This window comes from Mustela nivalis, assembly GCF_964662115.1.
Source record: "Mustela nivalis genome assembly, chromosome: 3".
Taxonomy (NCBI): Eukaryota; Metazoa; Chordata; class Mammalia; order Carnivora; family Mustelidae; genus Mustela; species Mustela nivalis.
The window spans coordinates 102,497,235-102,516,814 of NC_139022.1; the positions used below are offsets into that span (position 1 = coordinate 102,497,235).

The 19,580-nt window shown below is 40.9% G+C and overlaps 1 protein-coding gene across 1 annotated transcript in view; it reads right to left on the bottom strand.

Moving 5' to 3' along the window:
- NDFIP1 (Nedd4 family interacting protein 1) overlaps nucleotides 1–18,649 on the bottom strand; it is a 57,518-nt gene extending 38,869 nt beyond the window's left edge. The window contains exon 1 of the mRNA XM_082725307.1: nucleotides 18,336–18,649. Coding sequence (XP_082581433.1) covers nucleotides 18,336–18,398 — 63 coding nt within the window. The 5' untranslated portion in view covers nucleotides 18,399–18,649. The remainder of the gene's footprint in view (nucleotides 1–18,335) is intronic.
- Nucleotides 18,650–19,580: the final 931 nt, after the last annotated feature.

Here is a 19,580-nt window from a genome sequence, read left to right on the forward strand (position 1 = left end):
AGCTCCTAAGATCCCCATCAGAAGACTAGAGATTTCTTATCTGGAGAGTGTAAAACAGAGTTTTGGGCTGGAGACACGGAGTTTAGGAGAAAGGGTAGCATATCAGAAACAAGTGATTGAGAGAGGTTTATCGGGGCACCTGGGTGGCTCAGTGGGTTAAAGCCTCTGCCTTCGGCTCAGGTCATGATCCCAGGGTCCTGGAATGAGCCCCACATCAGCTCTCTGCTCAGCAGGCAGTCTGCTCTTACCACCCCCCTAACCCCCTGCTGCCTGCCTCTCTGCCTACTTGTGATCTCTGTCTGTCAAATAAATAAAATCTTAAAAAAAAAAAAAAAGACTGAAAGATTGTACATGACTGACCTGCCTGGGTGGCTCAGTTGGTTAATTATCTGCCTTCAGCTCAGATCATGATCCAGCCCCGCATTTAACCCACATCAGGCTCCCTCCAACAGTGGAGGAGGGGCTGCTTCTCCCTCTGCCATTTACCCCCTGGTTTGTACTCTCTGGCTCTCTCGGTCCAATAAATAAATCAAATCTTTTAAAAAAAGAGAGAGAGAGAGGTTTATGTACTCCATTTTGAGATCTCCCAGCCTTCTTCCTCCCATTCAGCTCCCTTCTTACCAGCAGCCAGGCCTATTCTGTGGGGGAAATGGAGCAACCCAAGAGAAGAGACCTAAAGACACTGTCACTCAAAGCAACAGCCTAGTCAGGTTCAACAAGAAACTCCATCAAGTATACTGAGCTTCTGAACTGCTTTACTGATTATGCACTCTGAACCAAGCAGGTGAAGACCACCACACACCTAATGAAAGCTTCTAACAGTCGCAAAAGACCAAAACAAAGAGAATAGATGCAATGTGGAGGAAACAAGTACAGGAGAATGAAAACTTAGAAGAAAGGAAAAAGTTTTCAATAATTTCAGAGAAGAGAGAAAAACATCAGAACCATGAAACAAGGATGGTGTGTTATAAAGAAAAAAAGAGAAGGGAAGATTAGAGTTTTTGAACATTAAAACTAACAGATTAAACTTTTATCAAAGAGCTCGAATCTAATACTGAGAAATCTCAGAGTGCCTGGCTGGCTCAGTGGGAAGAGCACAGAACTCTTAATCTCGGGGTCATAAATTTGAGCCCCCGTTAGGCAGAGATTATGTAAATAAATAAATGTTTTTTTAAAAAAAATTTAAAATTGAGAAATCTCATAGAAAGTAGAAAAAAAAAGAGATGAAAAATATGAGGCTAAAAAACATTTTAAAGAATCAGTACAAGTAGGTACTAGATCCAAAGAGGGAAAAAAAAAAAAAAAAGCAGAGAAAAATCAAACAAAAACTTTTAATTTTTTTCTTTCCAAATTTTTATTTAAGCTCCAGTTAGTTAATATATAGTGCAATGTTGGTTTCAGGAGTAGAAATGAGTGATTCATCACTTACATATAACAACCGTAGTTCTCATAAGTGCCCTCCTAATGTCCATCCCTCCCCTCACTTACCTCCGTCACCCCTCAGTTTGTTCTCTTATTATCATTAAAAGTCTCTTATCGTTTCAAAAAAAAAAAAAAAAGGAACCACTTAAAATTTCTCTCTCCTCCCCACATATGTTCATCTCTTTAATTTCTTAAACTCCACATATGAGTGAAATCATACAGTATCTGTCTTTCTCTGATTGACTTATTTCGCTTAGCATAATACACTCTAGTTCCATTGATGTCTTCGCAAATGGCAAGATTTCACTCTTTTTGATGTTTGAGTAATACTGCACTGTGTGTGTATACCACACCTTCTTTATCCATTCATTATCCATTTCATACTATTTCCATAGTATGAAAATAAAAACTTTTTTTTTTTTAAAGATTTTATTTATTTATTTGACAGACAGAGATCACAAGTAGGCAGACAGGCAGGCAGGAGAAGGGGAGAAAGCAGATGCCTGATGCGGGGTTTGATCCCAGGACCCCAGGATCGTGACCTGAGCCAAAGGCAGAGACTTAACCCACTGTGCCGCCCAGGCACCTGGAAACAAAACCTTTTTAAATTTACTAGAACTGACGGATATGGGCGTCCAGACCAAAAGGACTCTCTGAATGCCTGGCACAATGGATGAAAGTAATCTCAAGATACAACACAGTGAAATGTAGAATAGTAGCAGGGACAAAAAGAAGCTCCTAAAAACTTCCAAGAGTATGAGACAGAGAGCTACAAAAAGCAGACCCCATCTGAAGAATCAGACATCAAAACTGGCTTCATATTCTAAGAGCACAACAGTGTAACTCAGAAGGCAACGGAGTAAATGCCTTCAAAATTCTAAAGGAAAATGTTTCTGGACCAAAAGTCTAAGTGAGAAGGTAACATAAGAGTCTTCACTATGGTAACTGCTGTGAAGTGTGTAAACCTGGTGATTCACAGACCTGAACCCCTGGGGCTAATAATACATTATATGTTAATAAAAAAATAAAAATTTTTTTAAAAAAGTCTTCAATGTACAAAGTCTCAAAAAACAGAGGCAGGGGGTTTAACTTCCCATGCATTCTTCCTCAGAAGGATACTGAAGGCTATGTTCTAGGAATTTGAGGCAATAAACCAAGGAGAAAACTGAATCAAAGAAAGGGGCTTCAATTAAAAACCCTGGGAAAGGAACCTCCCGGGATGATAGCTGAACAGCAGACCTTGGGAGCAATCTTCTAAAATGGGTCAAAAGGCAGGAAAGACCCCTTCCCACCCTCGATGATATCAATAAAATACCTGATATATCTGAATATATTAAAAAAAAAAAAACTATGAGGTAGTACTAGTTTTAAGAGCCTGAGGATGAATTGGTGTTACTAGCAATATATGATATGTACACAGAAATTAAGTAAACAAAAAATAATTACTCTTTAAAATTTATTTTAATTCCAGTACAGTTAACATACAGTGTAATATTAGTTTCAGGTGTACAATAGGGTGACTCAACACTTCCATATATGACCTCATACTTGTCACAGTGCACGCTTTAATCCCCATCACCTATTTTACCTAATTCCCTACCCTCAAAATAATTATTAACTTCAGGGAAAACAAAGTACAATTAAGGCAAGGACAAGAAACCACAGGACACCAAATATCTCAGCTGTGAACAGTATTTATTACTTTCAATTACTATAAATCCTGACTATTGATCTAACCACATAACGGATACAATTATATCAGAAAAGTGAAGAGACAGACTAAGAGTATATGCAGCTAGGTAGGGAGGTAAAAGACAAATCCGTACACTCCATAGTGGTAAAGTCAATTTTTTTCCAACGACAAAAACTGAAAAATCAAGACATAGCACACTATAAAATGTTCTTTAGCTACAAGGGTAACAACAAAAAAGCAAAAGAAACCGCTAAAAGAGCTAAGAAGCAGGCAAGTAAACAGACTACTGTTTTTAGTAATAAGCCTGTAAGGTTTATTTGACTCTAACCTATATGCATGTATAATTTTGATATAAAAACTGAACTACAAGTTAAAAAAAATAAAACCTGATTATAAAATGTGTCGTAAAAGAGGAATCTCACTGTGCTCAGGGGAAACTGACCCAATTGGAGGGGGGAGGTTACTGAAACTCCCCTTAGGACAGACTACCTAAACTAAGAAGGGGGCTAGGAGGGAGAAAGCATTCCTGGGAGATGGACATAGGGGGACAAGGCCTCCAGACCAGAGAGGGTGATGTGCTCTAGGCCCTGGCCCTGACACATGTTTCCTGTTGGAAACAAGTCATAAGAGTTCACCCTACCCCCAAATCCTTCTCTCCCTCACTATCTTGCTCATCCTTCAAGACCAAGCTATTCATCTTCTCAAAAGCTTCCTACCTGGAACCAGGTGAGCTCTTCCATCTTAAAATTATGTCTTTTCAATTACCGTATGATCGGGATGCCTGGGTGGTTCAGTCGGTTAGACGGCTGCCTTCAGCTCAGGTCATGATCCCAGAGTCCTGGGATCGAATCCCGCATTGGGTTCCTTTCTCAGCAGGGAACCTGCTTCTCTCTCTGCCTCTGCCTGCCAGTCTGCCTGCATGCTCTCTCTCTGACAAATAAATAAATAAAATCTTTTAAAAAAAATTATCATATGATCTCCTGATATGAGGAATTTGAGAGGCAGAGTGGGGGGTTTAGCAGGTAGGGAAGGAAAAAAATAAAACAAGATGGGATCGGGAGGGAGAGAAACCATAAGAGACTCTTAATCTCACAAAACAAACTGAGGGTTGGGGGTGGGGATAGGGAGAGGGTGGTTGGGTTATAGACACTGGAGAAGATATTTGCTATGGTGAGTACTATGAAGTATGTAAGACTAACAATTCACAGACCTGTACCCCTGGGGCTAATAATACATTTTATGTTAATAAAATGTTTTTTAAAAATGTATCTTTTATCTGCGATCTCTTTCTCTGAATTAATATAATTCATGTTACATCAAGACCATAAAACATTTTCTTGAATCACTCAATAGGCAAAAATATAGAGAAGAAAATAAAAACCACCAATCCAATCTTTCAAATAGCCTTCTAGACTTTTGAGTGAATACAAATAACTGAATAACCTTTTCACTAACTGCATGGTGGAATTTTCCTTCATTAAATAACCTATTATAATAACACTGCAGTATCTGAAAGTCAGTCTTAATTTTTTAAAGTAAAAAAAAAAAGTTCCTTTCTCAGAAGTATCTACAGCATTAACCAGGGACAATTAAATAATAAAGCAATCTGCTAAGAGAAATGCAAAATCAGTGTTAGAAGGCATGCCCCAGTAATTGTTGAGACCTTTTAAACACAATCACAGATTCTTACTTTACTATTTCACTGAAATAGGAAATTAAACTTAAAATGGCATTTGGATTATATCAAACCTGATACATGAAAAGATATTTTAACCTTCCAAATAATAGCTGATGCTAATATAATAAGCCAATGGTTACCTTTCATGCCCCCCATAAACCTTCTCCCTTTCTACTCAGCTGGTCATCTGAAAGTTGTCACTGAAAGGTGGCAAGATGGCTGTGAAACTCACAAGATCACATAACTCTTATCACCTCACTTAGCTACCTAAAATGAAACCAGGCCAAAAGGTCTAAGAGAATTAATGCTGCCTATCCTCACATTTATGACTGAGTAGAACTGATTTTAAGTACAGTTTAAAATGCTACATTTGGGGGGTACCTGGGTGGCTCAGGGGGTTAAGCCTCTGCCTTCGGCTGGGGTCATGATCTCAGGGTTCTGGAATGGAGCCCCACATCGGGCTCTCTGCTCAGCAGGGAGCCTGCTTTCTCCTCTCTCTCTGCCTACCTGTCTGCCTACTTGTGATCTCTGTCAAATAAATAAATAAAATCTTTAAAAAAAAAATGCTACATCTGGGGCACCTGGGTGGCTCAGTGGGTTAAAGCCTCTGCCTTTGGCTCAGGTCATGATCCCAGGGTCCAGGGATCAAGTCCCACATCCGGCTCTCTGCTCAGCGGGGAACCTGCTTCCTCCTCTCTGTCTGCCTGCCTCTATGCCTACTTGTGATCTCTGCCTATCAAATAAATAAATAAAATCTTGAAAAATATATATTAAAAAATAATAATAAAAAAATAAAATGCTACATCTGAAAATTCAATTCGGCCATAGGAGAACAAACCATTGAAAAGAATCTAGTACCACCCATCAGTCATGTATAAGACCCTCAATTGCAGATTACCCTCAAATCATACTTCTTACTCTGTTTCAAGAGTTACATGAGAATTTCAAAACTTGTGAAAATCCAACTACTAAAAAGCAGTTAATAAGAATACTAGAGCTTGGGGCGCCTGGGTGGCTCAGTGGTTGGGCCGCTGCCTTCGGCTCAGGTCATGATCTCGGGGTCCTGGGATCGAGTCCCGCATCAGGCTCTCTGCTCAGCGGGGAGCCTGCTTCCTCCTCTCTCTCTCTCTGCCTGCCTCTCTGCCTACTTGTGATTTCTCTCTGTCAAATAAATTAATAAAATCTTTTAAAAAAAAAAAGAATACTAGAGCTCAAAGAGCCAGCTTTAAAAAAAAGGCTACAAAACTTCTAAAATTACTATTTTCTCACTTTCACAAGGACTTTATTACAACATCTAATCAGGGGCACCTGGCTGGTCCAGTTGATACAGCGTGTGACTCAAGATCTTGGGGTTTTGAGTTCCAGTCCCACATTGGGTACGGAGGTTACTTAAAAATAAAAATCTTTAAAAACAAATAAACAAAAAGTCATCTAACCAGTTATAGTCCAGCTTCTGTCATGAAGTAATAAAATTATGTGACAGTGGATGATCATTTTATAGTGAACCTAAAACTGCTCTAAAAAAATAAAGTTCATTTGGGTGCCTGGGTGGCTCAGTTGGTTAAGCGTCCTACTCTTTTTTTTTTTTTTTAAAGATTTTATTTATTTATTTGACAGAGAGAGATCACAAGTAGGCAGAATGGCAGGCAGAGAAAGAGGAGGAAGCAGGCTCTCTGCTGAGCAGAGAGCCCGATGCGGGGCTCGATCCTAGGACCCTGAGATCATGACCTGAGCTGAAGGCAGAGGCTTAACCCACTGAGCCACCCAGGCGCCCCCCTACTCTTGATTTCAGATCGGATCCCATGATCTGAGGGTCATGGGATCAAGCCCCATGTCAGGCTCCGTGCTTGGTGTGGAGCCTGCTTGGGATTCTCTTTCCCTCTGCCCCCCACACCTACCCCCCAAAAAAGTACATTTGAAAAAGTTGTAATTATTATTTTTGAAGATTTTATTTACTTATTTGACAGAGAGACAGCACAAGCAGGCAGAGTGAGAGAGAGAAGTAGTCTCCCTGCTGAGCAAGGAGCCTGATGTGGGACTTGATCCCAGGATCATGACCTGAGCCACCCAGGAGTCCCGAAAAAGTTGCAATTATTGATTACTTTTCCTGATTTCTAAAAGCATTATTAATTTTTTCCTACGATATAAAATGTTTGACGCTGATGATGATAAGGGAAAGACTTAAAACTAGTACTGAAAAATTACAAAATAGTATTCTGTCCTCAGTGACCCATTTTTTTGAAAATATACTATTAAAAAGATATTTTCTATATTTTTGAACAATGCATAATTTCTTTTATCTTTTAGCATACATTCACCATCTATATTTACTGACATCACTACATCACTTTTAAAAATTATTCATCATGAAAGAAGTTTGCTAAATCATGAAGAGAATGCCATCTCTTCAGATCAAAGCCACAAGCTTCTACATACAAAAACAATTATAAAGTTGGAAGGAATCAAAATGATATAGTCTAACTACTTCATTTTACAAAAGAAAAAATAAGGCTAGAATGAGGTTAAAATTCTCACCCACAGTCACATAAACTCTTTTTTTTTTTTTTTAAGATTTTATTTATTTATTTGACAGAGAGAAATCACAAGTAGATGGAGAGGCAGGCAGAGAGAGAGAGAGGGAAGCAGGCTCCCCGCTGAGCAGAGAGCCCGATGCGGGACTCGATCCCAGGACCCTGAGATCATGACCTGAGCCGAAGGCAGCGGCCCAACCACTGAGCCACCCAGGTGCCCCAAGCTTAACCCACTGAGCCACCCAGGAGCCCCAGTCACATAAACTCTTACTTCATGACAGAAGATGGACTATTACTGATTACATGGGTTTTTTTTTAATTTTTTAAAAAGATTTATTTTTTTGACAGACAGAGATCACAAGTAGGCAGTGAGGCAGGCAGAGAGAGAGAGAGGAGGAAGCAGGCTCCCCGCTGAGCAGAGCGCCCGACACGGGACTCAATCCCACGACCCTAGAATCATGACCTGAGCCAAAGGCAGAGGCTCAAACCCACTGAGCCACCCAGATGCCCCCTGATTAGATGTTTTAATAAAGTCCTTTTACATTCTCCTGAATCAGTCTCTATGTCCAAAGTGAACCTTCCAGATAGTGAGGCCTACACTACAAGCTTCAAACTGCTTATTGGGACACCTGGCTGGCTCAGGTGGTAGAGCATGCAACTCTTGATCTCAGGGTCATGAGTTTGAGCCCCATGCTGGGGATAGATTACTGTACAAAACAAAACAAACCCTGCTTATTAACACAAAGTTGTATGAAAAGTTTGGATGCTATAAAATAAAACTCCTAAAACAAAAGCTTCAAAATACTAAGAACACCATATTCCTGATAGCCTAGTCCATAAAATTTCAGCTAAATTTCACAAGGACATAATAAGTTAAAAATAATTTATTAACAAGCACCTGGGAGGCTTAGTTGCTTAAGCGACTGCCTTTGGCTGAGGTCTCGATCCTGGAATCCTGGGACAGAGTCCCTAATCTGGTCTCTACTCAGCAGGGAGTCTGCTTCTCCCTCTGACCCTCCTTTCTTACTCAAATAAATAAAATCTTTAAAAAAAAATAATTTAACAAAATAAATAGCAAAACAAGCACATAATTCTACAGAGAAAGAACTGTGAGGTTAAAGTGACTTGGATTTTACAAACCATAAGAGACTCTTAATTTCAGGAAACAAACTGAGGGTTGCTGGAGGGGTGGGGGGTGGCAGGGATGATGTGGTTGGGTTATGGACATTGCAGAGGGTATGTGCTATGATGAGTGCTGTGAATTGTGTAAGACTAATGATTCACAGACCTGTACCCCTGGGGCAAATAATACATTACATGTTAATTTTTTTAAAAAGGGACTTGGGTTTTTACTGATAGTACTTTCAATTTTTATAGCACTGTATTTCATTGTTAATCAGACCCTCATGTTTGAGGTGAATGTGAACAATAAATATATGGGTGTTATTTTATACTATTCCTGCAACTTGTAAGTTGAAACTTTAACAAACAAGAAAGTTTGTAAGAAATTTTTTAAAAAGCAAAACATGATTATTAACAGCAACTTTGGGGGTAAAAAAGAGAAATCATTCCAACCATTCTTCTTAACAATCTAACTACTGTTAAGTTTCAAACAACTCCACTAAAGAAGGTGAGGAGTTGCTTAGGAGGTGCTAACCTAAGCAACTTTGGAAAACAATACAATCTGTAAGACTAAAAGCAAAAGAAACTGTGTAAATGTCTTATCCTCTAGTTGATAAAAGTGTTTCCTACAGAGGTGTAGGGTAACAATTCTGACACCACTACACATGTGTATTAGAACTGAAGAATTAAGTAAATGGATGGTGGGTGGTGGGAGAAAGGATTCTCACTGCTGAAGTGGGAGCTTCCAGAAAGGCCAAGGTAGTAGGCTAGAGTTATCCATGTAGTAATGGGTCTGAGTTGGTTAGTTTAATACAGATACAGGTGATTACATATAGAAATGCTTACAGATGGGTACACCCACCTGTATTTCTTTACTCTGTTAACTTAGAAGGCCTAGAAGCAGTGTCTTCCTAGTAGCAACGTGCGCAGATCTTGGTTTCTAGTATCATTGTTCAAAAAAAAGGAGCAAGGCTCCTTGGAGAAATAGCTGATTCCACCACGGCGCAGGAAATATACACGATGAGCCTTGTGCCAAAAGTGCGTGCTTCAAAAAACCCAAAATGATGGAATCCTGTCAGAGGGACACAAGTGCCAAATGAAAGAGTTCCACTGGCCAAAAGTGCAAAAATCTGAGCCACAAAATAAATGAGAACGGGATTATAACCCAAAGAATAAAATAAATGAGTCCATCCTGGTACCACTGAATAAATAAATTCACAGGAAGAGACAACTATCCCATGCAGAAAAATTCTGAGTAATTTATGTTGATACCCTGCCCTCCACAAGGTGGAGCATAACTCTTTAATTTTTAAGTGTATATTGTACATAGATAGTGACTTCCTTCCAAAGAGCTCAGTACAAAGGGGGGGAGGGTAATTTTACAGCAGAAAAACATCACAAATACTACTTCAACCAGGTGATTAAGGTCAACATCAACAGTGTTACATTGGTTGTACGCTTTCCTGTATGATGTGTTGGAAATGGCACTTTACTTCTGTGGTCTTCCTCACTAAAACCAACAACCCCAATATGATCATGAAAAAAGATTAAGACAAATCCAACTGACTGTATGAGCAGAGGAATGATGGGTAAATCTACTGCAATCAGTTCACAATATATGTAAATTAAACCACAATGCTGTAAGCCTTAAACTTATTCAGTGATGTATGTCAATTATTTCTCAATAAAACTGCACACACACAAAAAAATCCCAATTTGAGGGACAGTCTACAAACACCTGATCAAAACTCCTCAAAACTAGGGCGCCTGGGTGGCTCAATGGGTTAAGCTGCTGCCTTGGGCTCGGGTCATGATCTCAAAGTCCTGGGATCGAGCCCCGCTTCGGGCTCTCTGCTCAGCAGGGAGCCTGTTTCCTCCTCTCTCTCTGCCTGCCTCTCTGCCTGCTTGAGATCTCTCTCTGTCAAATAAATAAATAAAATCTTTAAAAAAAAACAAAAAACTTAAAACTGTCAAGGTCATCCGAAAACAAGGAAAATGTGAGAAACTATTACAACCAAGAAGACCCTAAAGTAACATGACAACCAAATGTTAGGTGGTAACCTGTATGGGATTGTGGAACACAAAAAAGGGCATTAGATTAAAAGACAAAAATCTGGGGTGCCCGGGTGGCTCAGTGGGTTAAAGCCTGTGCCTTTGAGTAATGATGCAACATGGGGGCTTAAGTGGGTAGGAGAAGAATAAATGAAACAAGATGGGATTGGGAGGGAGACAAACCATAAGTGACTCTTAATCTCACAAAACAAACTGAGGGTTGCTGGGGGGAAAGGGGTTGCGAGAAGGGGGGTGGGGTTATGGACACTGAGGAGGGTATGTGCTTTGGTGAGTGCTGTGAAGTGTGTAAATCTGGCGATTCACAGACTTGTACCCCTGGGGATAAAAATATATGTTTATAATAAATAAAAAATTTAAAAAAAAAAAAAAAAAAGCCTGTGCCTTTGGCACAGGTCATGGTCCCAGGGTCCTGGGATCAAGCCCCACATCGGGCTCTCTGCTCAGCGGGAGCCAGTTTCCCCCCCTCTCTCTCTGCCTGCCTCTCTGCCTACTTGTGATCTCTGTCAAATAAATAAATAAAATCTTTGAAAAAAAAGTTGTATTAAAAAAATTAAAACAAAAATGTGAATAAAGTATGGAGTTTAGTTAATAATAAAGTATCAGTACTGGTTCATTAGTATCATAAATGTTTCATGCTAATGTAAGATGTTAACAGAGAAAACTGGATCTGGGGAATACAGAAACTGCTATCTTCTCAATGTTTCTGAAAGTTTAATAATGTTACAAATATTAAAGGTTATTTTTAAATATTAAAAGGAAAGGGAAAAAAATTATTAAGGCCTGAAGAATGCACACCAACTTGAGCACTTACACCTGAGAAGAGACTGGAAAGGAAGGGAAATCAAGCTTTCCTTTACAAGTATACTGTTTTGACTTGAATATATGAAGAGTATCTGTATACTAATGCCTAACAAGAAATGTTTAATTTTAAATGTCACATTTAAACACTAAATAATAAATAAAATCAAACTGTTATTAAACAGAAATTGTTCCCTAAACCTGTGTATTTCTTTTCATAAACTATCCAACTCCAGAAAAACCTCCAAATCACATTCAAGCATCTCATTATCTAGTAACTGATATTAGTATATGTGAATTAAAAGAAAAAAAGGCAATATCCAATTGCTAAGGAAGATAAGAAACATAGTGAAAGGAACTGTTTCAATCAGTAAGAAAATATTTGACCAGAAACATTCTTAAATTTGAACAGTACTGAGACCCAGTATGTATAACTTTTAATAAACTGTTTTATTCAAGGAGACAAATGAGTCATCCTAATTTCAACAGCAGGAAGTGCTAAATGATGCCTAATAACACTTACTTTATTACTACACTTGGTGAAGGTGAAACAACACATCCTGCACTTCTATCTAGACAGCCACTAGAATCAACTACAACTGGATTATGTAAAGCTCAAAATTCAATGTATGGTATTTACCAACAGCCTATATTGGCAAAAATAATCTGAGAACAAAGGTAAGACATCAATCTTATTATCAGCATCAATCTCCAAACTGTTAGAAGCTGCTTTATCTAAATTGGGCACCATCCACTACGAGAATATGTTCTACTAAACATATGTACTCATTTTTTTTAAGAATTTATTTATTTGAAATAGACAGTGAGCGATGGAGGGAGAGGGGGGAGAGAGAGAGTGCGCGCACAAGAAAGGGGTAGGGGTAGGGGGAGAGGAAGAAGCAGGCTCTCCACTATCAGGGAGCCCAACAGGGCACTGGGTCCCAGGATCCTTAACCCACTGAGCCATCCAGGTGCCCCATAAATAGCTGTACTTGTTCAAAGACAACACAAAAGTAAATTCTCAAGAAACCAAAGTAATTATTTTAAAGCCCTAAGGACAGATAAATCAGAAGATGGCACTTGAGGCACCTGGGTGGCTCAGTGGGTTAAGCCCCTGCCTTCCGCTCAGGTCATGATCTCAGGGTCCTGGGATCGAGCCCCATTATCAGGCTCTCTGCTCAGCAAAGAGCCTGCCTCTCCCTCTCTCTTTCTGCCTGCCTCTCTGTCTGCTTGTGATCTCTCTGTCAAATAAACAAATAAAATCTTAAAAAAAAAAAAAAGATGGCACTTGAACCTCTTCAAGCCTTTCCTTTTTTTTTATTTGTAAGAATACAAAGTCACTCTCACAGAAGGATTTATTTTATAATGTAATTTTATGTAAAGTGATGTGACATAATCAGTATCTAGCAGAAAGTAATTTGAAGTTATGAGCAGGCAAACCAGTGGGTGGCATCAGCTGAGATGATGCCAGGATTTCCTCAACTGGGCATTAGTCTCTACCCCAAATAAGAAGTTCTGCCGTTTTCAGTGCAAAGAGAGCATGATAAAACCAACTAAATCTCCCCTAACAAGTGGTCACCAGTAGGAACAGGCAAGAAAATTAATGGATCAGCAAGAATCCAATCACTGCTACAAAAAACAGTCACTGCTTACCAAGAGGGAGTCAAAAAAGAATCACAGTTGCAGATCTACAGCTCCTGACACTCACAAATTCTGTTTCCATATTCATAACAGCTTATAAAAGGGTTCTCATGATTTATTTCTTATGTAATACTAAGTGCTTTTAACATCTTTTAGAGTTACACACAAAAATATTTATGGATGTAGTAACATGATTTTTTTTTTAAGATTTTTTTATTTTTTATTTGCTGAGATCACAAGTAGGCAGAGAGACAGGCAGAAACAGAAGGGGAAGCAGGCTTCCCGCTGAACAGAGAGCCCCATGCGGGGCTCGATCCCAGGACCCTGGGATCACGACCTGAGCCAAAGGCAGAGGCTTTAACCTACTGAGCCACCAAGGTGCCCCAGGATGTAATAACTAAGACTTGCTTCAAAATAATGGTGGGAAGTATAAATGAAACAACATTACCCATTTGTTGATCACTGTTGAAGCTGAGTGATGAGTATTTTTGATGAATTATACCATATTTTAGTATACATTTCGAATTTTCATAGTAAAAAGTTGAAAATGTAAATAAATACTAAGAAATGACTCTACTCCTACAACTCAACAAAAAGCAAAGAACCCAATTCAAAAATGGGTAAAGGACTTGAACATTCATTTCTCCAAAGAAGATTTACAGATGACCAATAAGCACATGAACAAATTTGCAATATCACTAATCATTAGGGAAATGTAAATCAAAACCACAATGAGCTACAACTTCATGCCCATTAGGATGGCTTTATCAAAAAATAACAAGTGTTGATGAGGATGTTAAAAACTGAAACTCTTACCCACCCACCCCCTGCAAAACTGGAACTCTTACCCACTGCTGGTAGGAATAGAAAGTAGTATAGGTACCATGGAAAAGTATTTTTTTAATCAAAACATTTTAAGGGCGCCTGGGTGGCTCAGTTGTTAAGTCTGCCTTTGGCTCGGGTTGTGATTCCAGGGTACTGGGATTGAGCCCCACATCAGGCTCCCTGCTCGGTGGAGAGCCTCCTTCTCCCTCTCCCACTCTCCCTGCTTGTGTTCCCTCTCTCACTGTCTCTGTCAAAAAAAAAAAAATTTTTTTTTAATTTTTAAAAAATTTTAAAAAGCAGTACCACATGAAGCAGCAATTTTACTTCTGAGTAAAAAGAACTGAAAGCTGGGACTCAAAAGACACACGTACACCCATATTCACAGCAGCATTATTCACACTGGTCAAGGGGCAGAAGCACCCCAACTGTGTGCATCAATGTATGAATGGATAAACAAACTTAGAATTCTGACACAGGGTACAACATGGATAAAGCCAGAGGATATGAAGCTAAGTGAAATAAGCCAGTCACAAAAGGACAAATACTACATAATTCCACTTACATGAAGTATTAGAGTAATCAAATTCATAGAAAATAGAACAATGGTTGTAGGTCTGGAAAAGAGGGGAGATTGTTTAATTGGTATGGAGTTTCAACTGGAGAAGATAAAAAAGCTCTGTACATTGATGGCAGTGTTTGCCCAACAATGTGAATGTATTTAATGCCACTGAACTGTACGCTTAAAAATGGTCAAAATGGTAAATTATATATATTATTTTACCACGATTTTTTTAAAGTTTTTTAAAAATACAATTCTACCCATCTCAGTATTTTTGGAAAAACTTTCTTTGATCATTGGACATATAGGCCAAAAATACAGCAAAATAACCTTAAAATCTTGATGTAACATTCTAAGGGACACTCTAAGATATAATTACTTTTTAAACTAAAAAAAAAAAATAAAACCACATGGGCACTTTTCGCCCCTTCCTCCAGGATCGTGACTTCATTTAACACTTTAGCATGAACATGGTTTGGCCTGGCAGAGATGAAATTCTTTCCCTGATCTATCAAAACCTTCCTCCAGAATCCTGAGAGAATTTATCCAAAAAGGTATCATTCCCAAAGCAGCTCTACAATGTCATCAGACCGCATTACAAACTTACTAGTGATGCTTACAAATGGGCAACTTCCTTAGCAGCCAGTAAGCCTAGAACTAAACATTCTGCAATCTATTTGTAAGCCTACATGGCAGTGTCATTGTTGCCTCCTTAGATTAGATTCCAAATCCAAAGATCTGAAAACATTTCAGGAAGTATTTGGTGAAATTCCTAAAACAGACAAAGATACATTCCACTGAGGCAAAGAGGGCTTAGAACGAACAGAAATAAATGTCTTCAGAGAGAGCTACGTATTACAAATTTCATGACACTGGACCTCTCTACACCTTTCTGAAGCTTCTGAAGGCTTGGATATACAATCTCACCTTCAAAATGCAAAAAGGGCAAAAAACAAAACAAAACAACAACCACAGGGAACCTGTGAGACTAGGCTTCCTGTGCGATCTGTCATAATGCTAAATTCAAGTTGTGCACACACTGCACTACCAATAAAAAAACCATAAAGGCAAACTTGTGTTTGTATTTAGTAAAGAATCATACAGTCTTTCATTGCATTTATTTTACTACAGAACCAGCTCTATGTGATTAACCAGATCAAACAGAAGTCAGAACTACCTTTTGTCACAACCAAAGTATCATCCTCCTATCAAGTTGCCTGGACAATTCGCTGATATTCTATAATGCAAAAGCCTTTTAAATATGTATACTCTCTGACCAAGTGTTTCCACATCTGAAAATTTATACTAAGGAAAAGAGATGAAGATGTATGTAAATGACATATGTAAGATGTATGTAAACTTCAGTGAAGAAAAAAAATTATGAACATACTTAGTGACCAAAAGGCAACTGACTTGAACTATAGTACAACCACAATTACATGCTATGCAGACATGAAAATAATAACCTACCTTATACAGCTATATTGTTTACCTCTGTACATACATGTGAACAAATACACATACACAAATGCACATGTGTGAGAACAAGATACACATGGGCATAGTGGGTGTGTAAACATACATATGTACACACATGCACCAAATGTGTACAAATAACCAGAGGCCCGTGGAATGGTACATGTGTACAAAGATGTGCCTGGATATGTATGTATGAGAAAATACATAGGCACATATATCTCTGTTAATGCATATGCCTATATTTGGAACGTGAGCCTGTGTTTTAAGTAGGTGAGTGTGTATTTATCCTTGTAATCACTACTTAGAGGCTGTGACCTTGAGTAAGTTAATGATCCTCTTGGACTCTTGACTTTGTCATCTATACAGTAATACCAAACCCTGCCTCATGGGGGTTTTATGAGGATTAATGAAATAATGGATATAAAGCACTTAGTACCGTGATTGGCACATAGTAAATGCTCAGTCAATATTAGCTTTCCTTATCTGTACCCATGTATACTAACTTATAATTACGTATATTTACATACCTATAAGTCCACAAAGATACACATCAAAATATTAACTTTGGTTACCTATGAGTGATAGATTTTTACTGTCGGGCTTTTTAGGGGGAGAGCTGGCTTACATATTTTGCAATTTTTCTAGGAAGATTCTTTTTTTCCCATGTTTTTTGGAGCTTATTTCTAAAACACAATGATTTTTTTTTTTAAGATTTTATTTATTTATCAGAGAGGGGGGGCGAGAGAGCGAGCACAGGCAGACAGAATGGCAGGCAGAGGCAGAGGGAGAAGCAGGCTCCCTGCCGAGCAAGGAGCCCGATGCGGGACTCGATCCCAGGACACCGGGATCATGACCTGAGCCGAAGGCAGCTGCCCAACCAACTGAGCCACCCAGGCGTCCCTAAAACACAATGATTTTTAAAAATAAAAATGACCTGTCCCTGACATACCTCAACTCTGCTTTTTAAAAACTATTAACTAACTACTTCACGAAGGAATACATAGTTTCAATACTCCACCAAATTTTTTGTATTCCAGCAATATGTCAGCATTACCTGATAGCTCAAGAAGATGGCAGTACAAAGAAAGCCATAGCTTTTTGCTTGTTTGCCTTATCCGAAGCAGGATGAAAAGAATGAATCAGATCACAGTGTGGGGTATGTGTGGTTTCTGAACACTGCGAAGAGAGTTAAGTGACACCTGTCATTTGTGTTTTACTAAAGCAGGGAGGACCCTAGAGTCTGGCCAAGGTCATACAAAAAAGCATGTGCCAGACCCCAGGCTGTGAGAGATCTGAGGACTAGACTGCATTGCCACAGTTTGGGTGTGTTTATGAAACCAAGAAGCTAAATTCTTAACCAGTCATTTCAGAAGTCCACTGGAGAAGAGAGGAAATTACAACACAGGCCTGATGACAGCAAAACAAACTGGTAACTGGCTGTACTGGGTTAATCTAGATGTTTTAATCATACTGCTTTTCCTTATTTCTAAAATAAAAACTTCAGCTCCTCAATGATAGGACACTTAAATTTCATAAAAGCACGCCTGACATATGTATAAAAATTCTATCAAAAACGTCTGAAAGGACAAAACGCTAGCAGTTATCTGCGGTTCCAATCAACACCAGTTCCCATCTGGCTTAATTCCCACAATTATGATGTATTAGGTTAAATACCACTAAACCCCCTGCAGATTGTCTCTGAATTTCCGAGGGGAACCCAGCTACAGACACAGGCAAGTAAAACAAGCACCTCTTTTCCCCAGGGCCTCAATTTATAAATTATAACCGGGATAATACTCCTATACATTTCCTCCCCAGCCATGCTATTAAATCTCCTTAAACGTCATTTCCAAGCTTTTAAAACACACACCGACCGAGGCACACGCCCTGCAAGCTCGACATTTTGGGGCATCGCCCCAATTAAACATCGCCTTTCCCAAACCTACTGCAAACTGCGGACTTGCCTCTCGTCTCATTTTTTTGACTTCTGTCTTAAAACGGAGGCGAGGTGGATGGGTTTCGACAAACAGATTAGGCTTTGAAACCCGGAGCGATCCTCTCGTCGCGGGGAGCTGTCGGCCGCAGTAGCAGCGATTTTAATCTTTTCTCTCCACCTCGTTTCCTTTCCCACCTCATGCTTGCCTACCGCCCCCCCTTTCCAATGACATCAAACCAAAAGCGGAGCAAGAAAAACTGAATGCCCCCGGGTCGCTGACTCCCGAGGGTGGCGCCTTCTGCCTCGGGGACCCGCCCGCCGCGGGAACTGCGGGAAACGCTGCGGGGTAAAGGTTTTCCGCCGCCCCAGGTCGCGGAGGGATGGGCCGGGCCCGCGGCGGCCTCGAATCTGAGCGCGGGACTCGCCCGGCCCGCCCCACCCGCCCAGGCCCCGCGCGGCCTGTCCAGCCGCAGCGTCGCGTCCGCCACCGGCTGGGCCAGAGACGCGCGAAGCGGCCAGCAGGGCAGGGTCGGGGGCCCGGGGCCAGAGGCCGGGGGGCGGGACTCTGCGCTGCTCACCTGCTGGTACCGGCTGCCGCAGGCCGGCTCCACCGCCGCCAGCGCCGCCAACGCCAACGCCATGGCGCAGCCGGCCGCAGGGTAGGAATGCGAGCGAGCGAGCTAAAGGGGCGCGGGCGCTGCGGCCTGGGAGCCCCGGGAGACCGAGGGAGACGCGCCTCGGGTGGGTCTCGATGGCCGCCGCCGATTCCAGGCAAGCCGCTCTCCTCGGGCCGTGCGCGCCGCCGCCGTCGCCGCCGCCGCCAAGGCTCCGACGCGGCCCCTGGGGAGGAGGCGGAGACGCGGACGACGACGCTGCGCTGCCGCCCCGCCCTCGACTCGCGCCGCGCCGCGCCGCCCGGCCAGGCCTCGCCCCGCGCCGCGCCTAGAGTCCCGCGGAGCCGCCGCCCGGGGTGGGGTCGGCCGCTCGTCCGCCCTGCGGCCCGGGGCTGCGGCCCGGGGCCTGAAGCCTTCCGCGGAGAGGCCGCTGAAAACGAATTACCCACTGAGGAGCACCTCATGAAAGAAAGCTTTGAGCTTTCTACGTGTGTTCTCTTCTAACCTTCGTCTCACACCCCGACCTAGGGGCCACTGCCCCATCTAAGAGGTCGTTGGCGCGCAGGGAGGTTGACAGCCTGGCACGGCAGCGATCTGATCCCTGGTACCTGCTGCCCGATCTCGGTTCTTTTCCGGGTCCCTTCTTGTCTGCGGTCTTCGTGGATCAGGGGTCTGTCGACCGCAGGGCAGAGGCCAAATACCGTCCAGTGGCAGTGGAAAGTGTAAGAAATTCACGTTTTGTTGTCCATGCCGTTCCCATTTGTTGAGCACGGCTCATAAATCCTCTTACCTGCTATTCGGCCATTACAGAAAAGTTTCCTAACCTACATCCTCCAGAACTCCTTAGATCTCAAACAAACCCTAGGATGGATAATAATAATAATAGCATCTTCCTTTTAAAACAGCCTTCAGTACTTTAACACCCTCATCTGTAGATAAAGACATGCTATTTTTCTGTCTTATACATATATGTATATATATTCTGATATATATAATATATAATTATAAAATAATTATATTTTAATTTGTAATTATAATTACTATTTATTTATTTAAAGAAGGCTCCACCCAGCGTGGAGTCCAATCTGGGGCTTGAACTCAGGACCCTGAGATCAACACCCAAGCTGAAAACAAGAGTTGGGCTGTTAACCAACTGAGCCACCAGGAGCCTGCACGTGATATTTTTCTTTTTTGGTGGGCAGCAAAGCA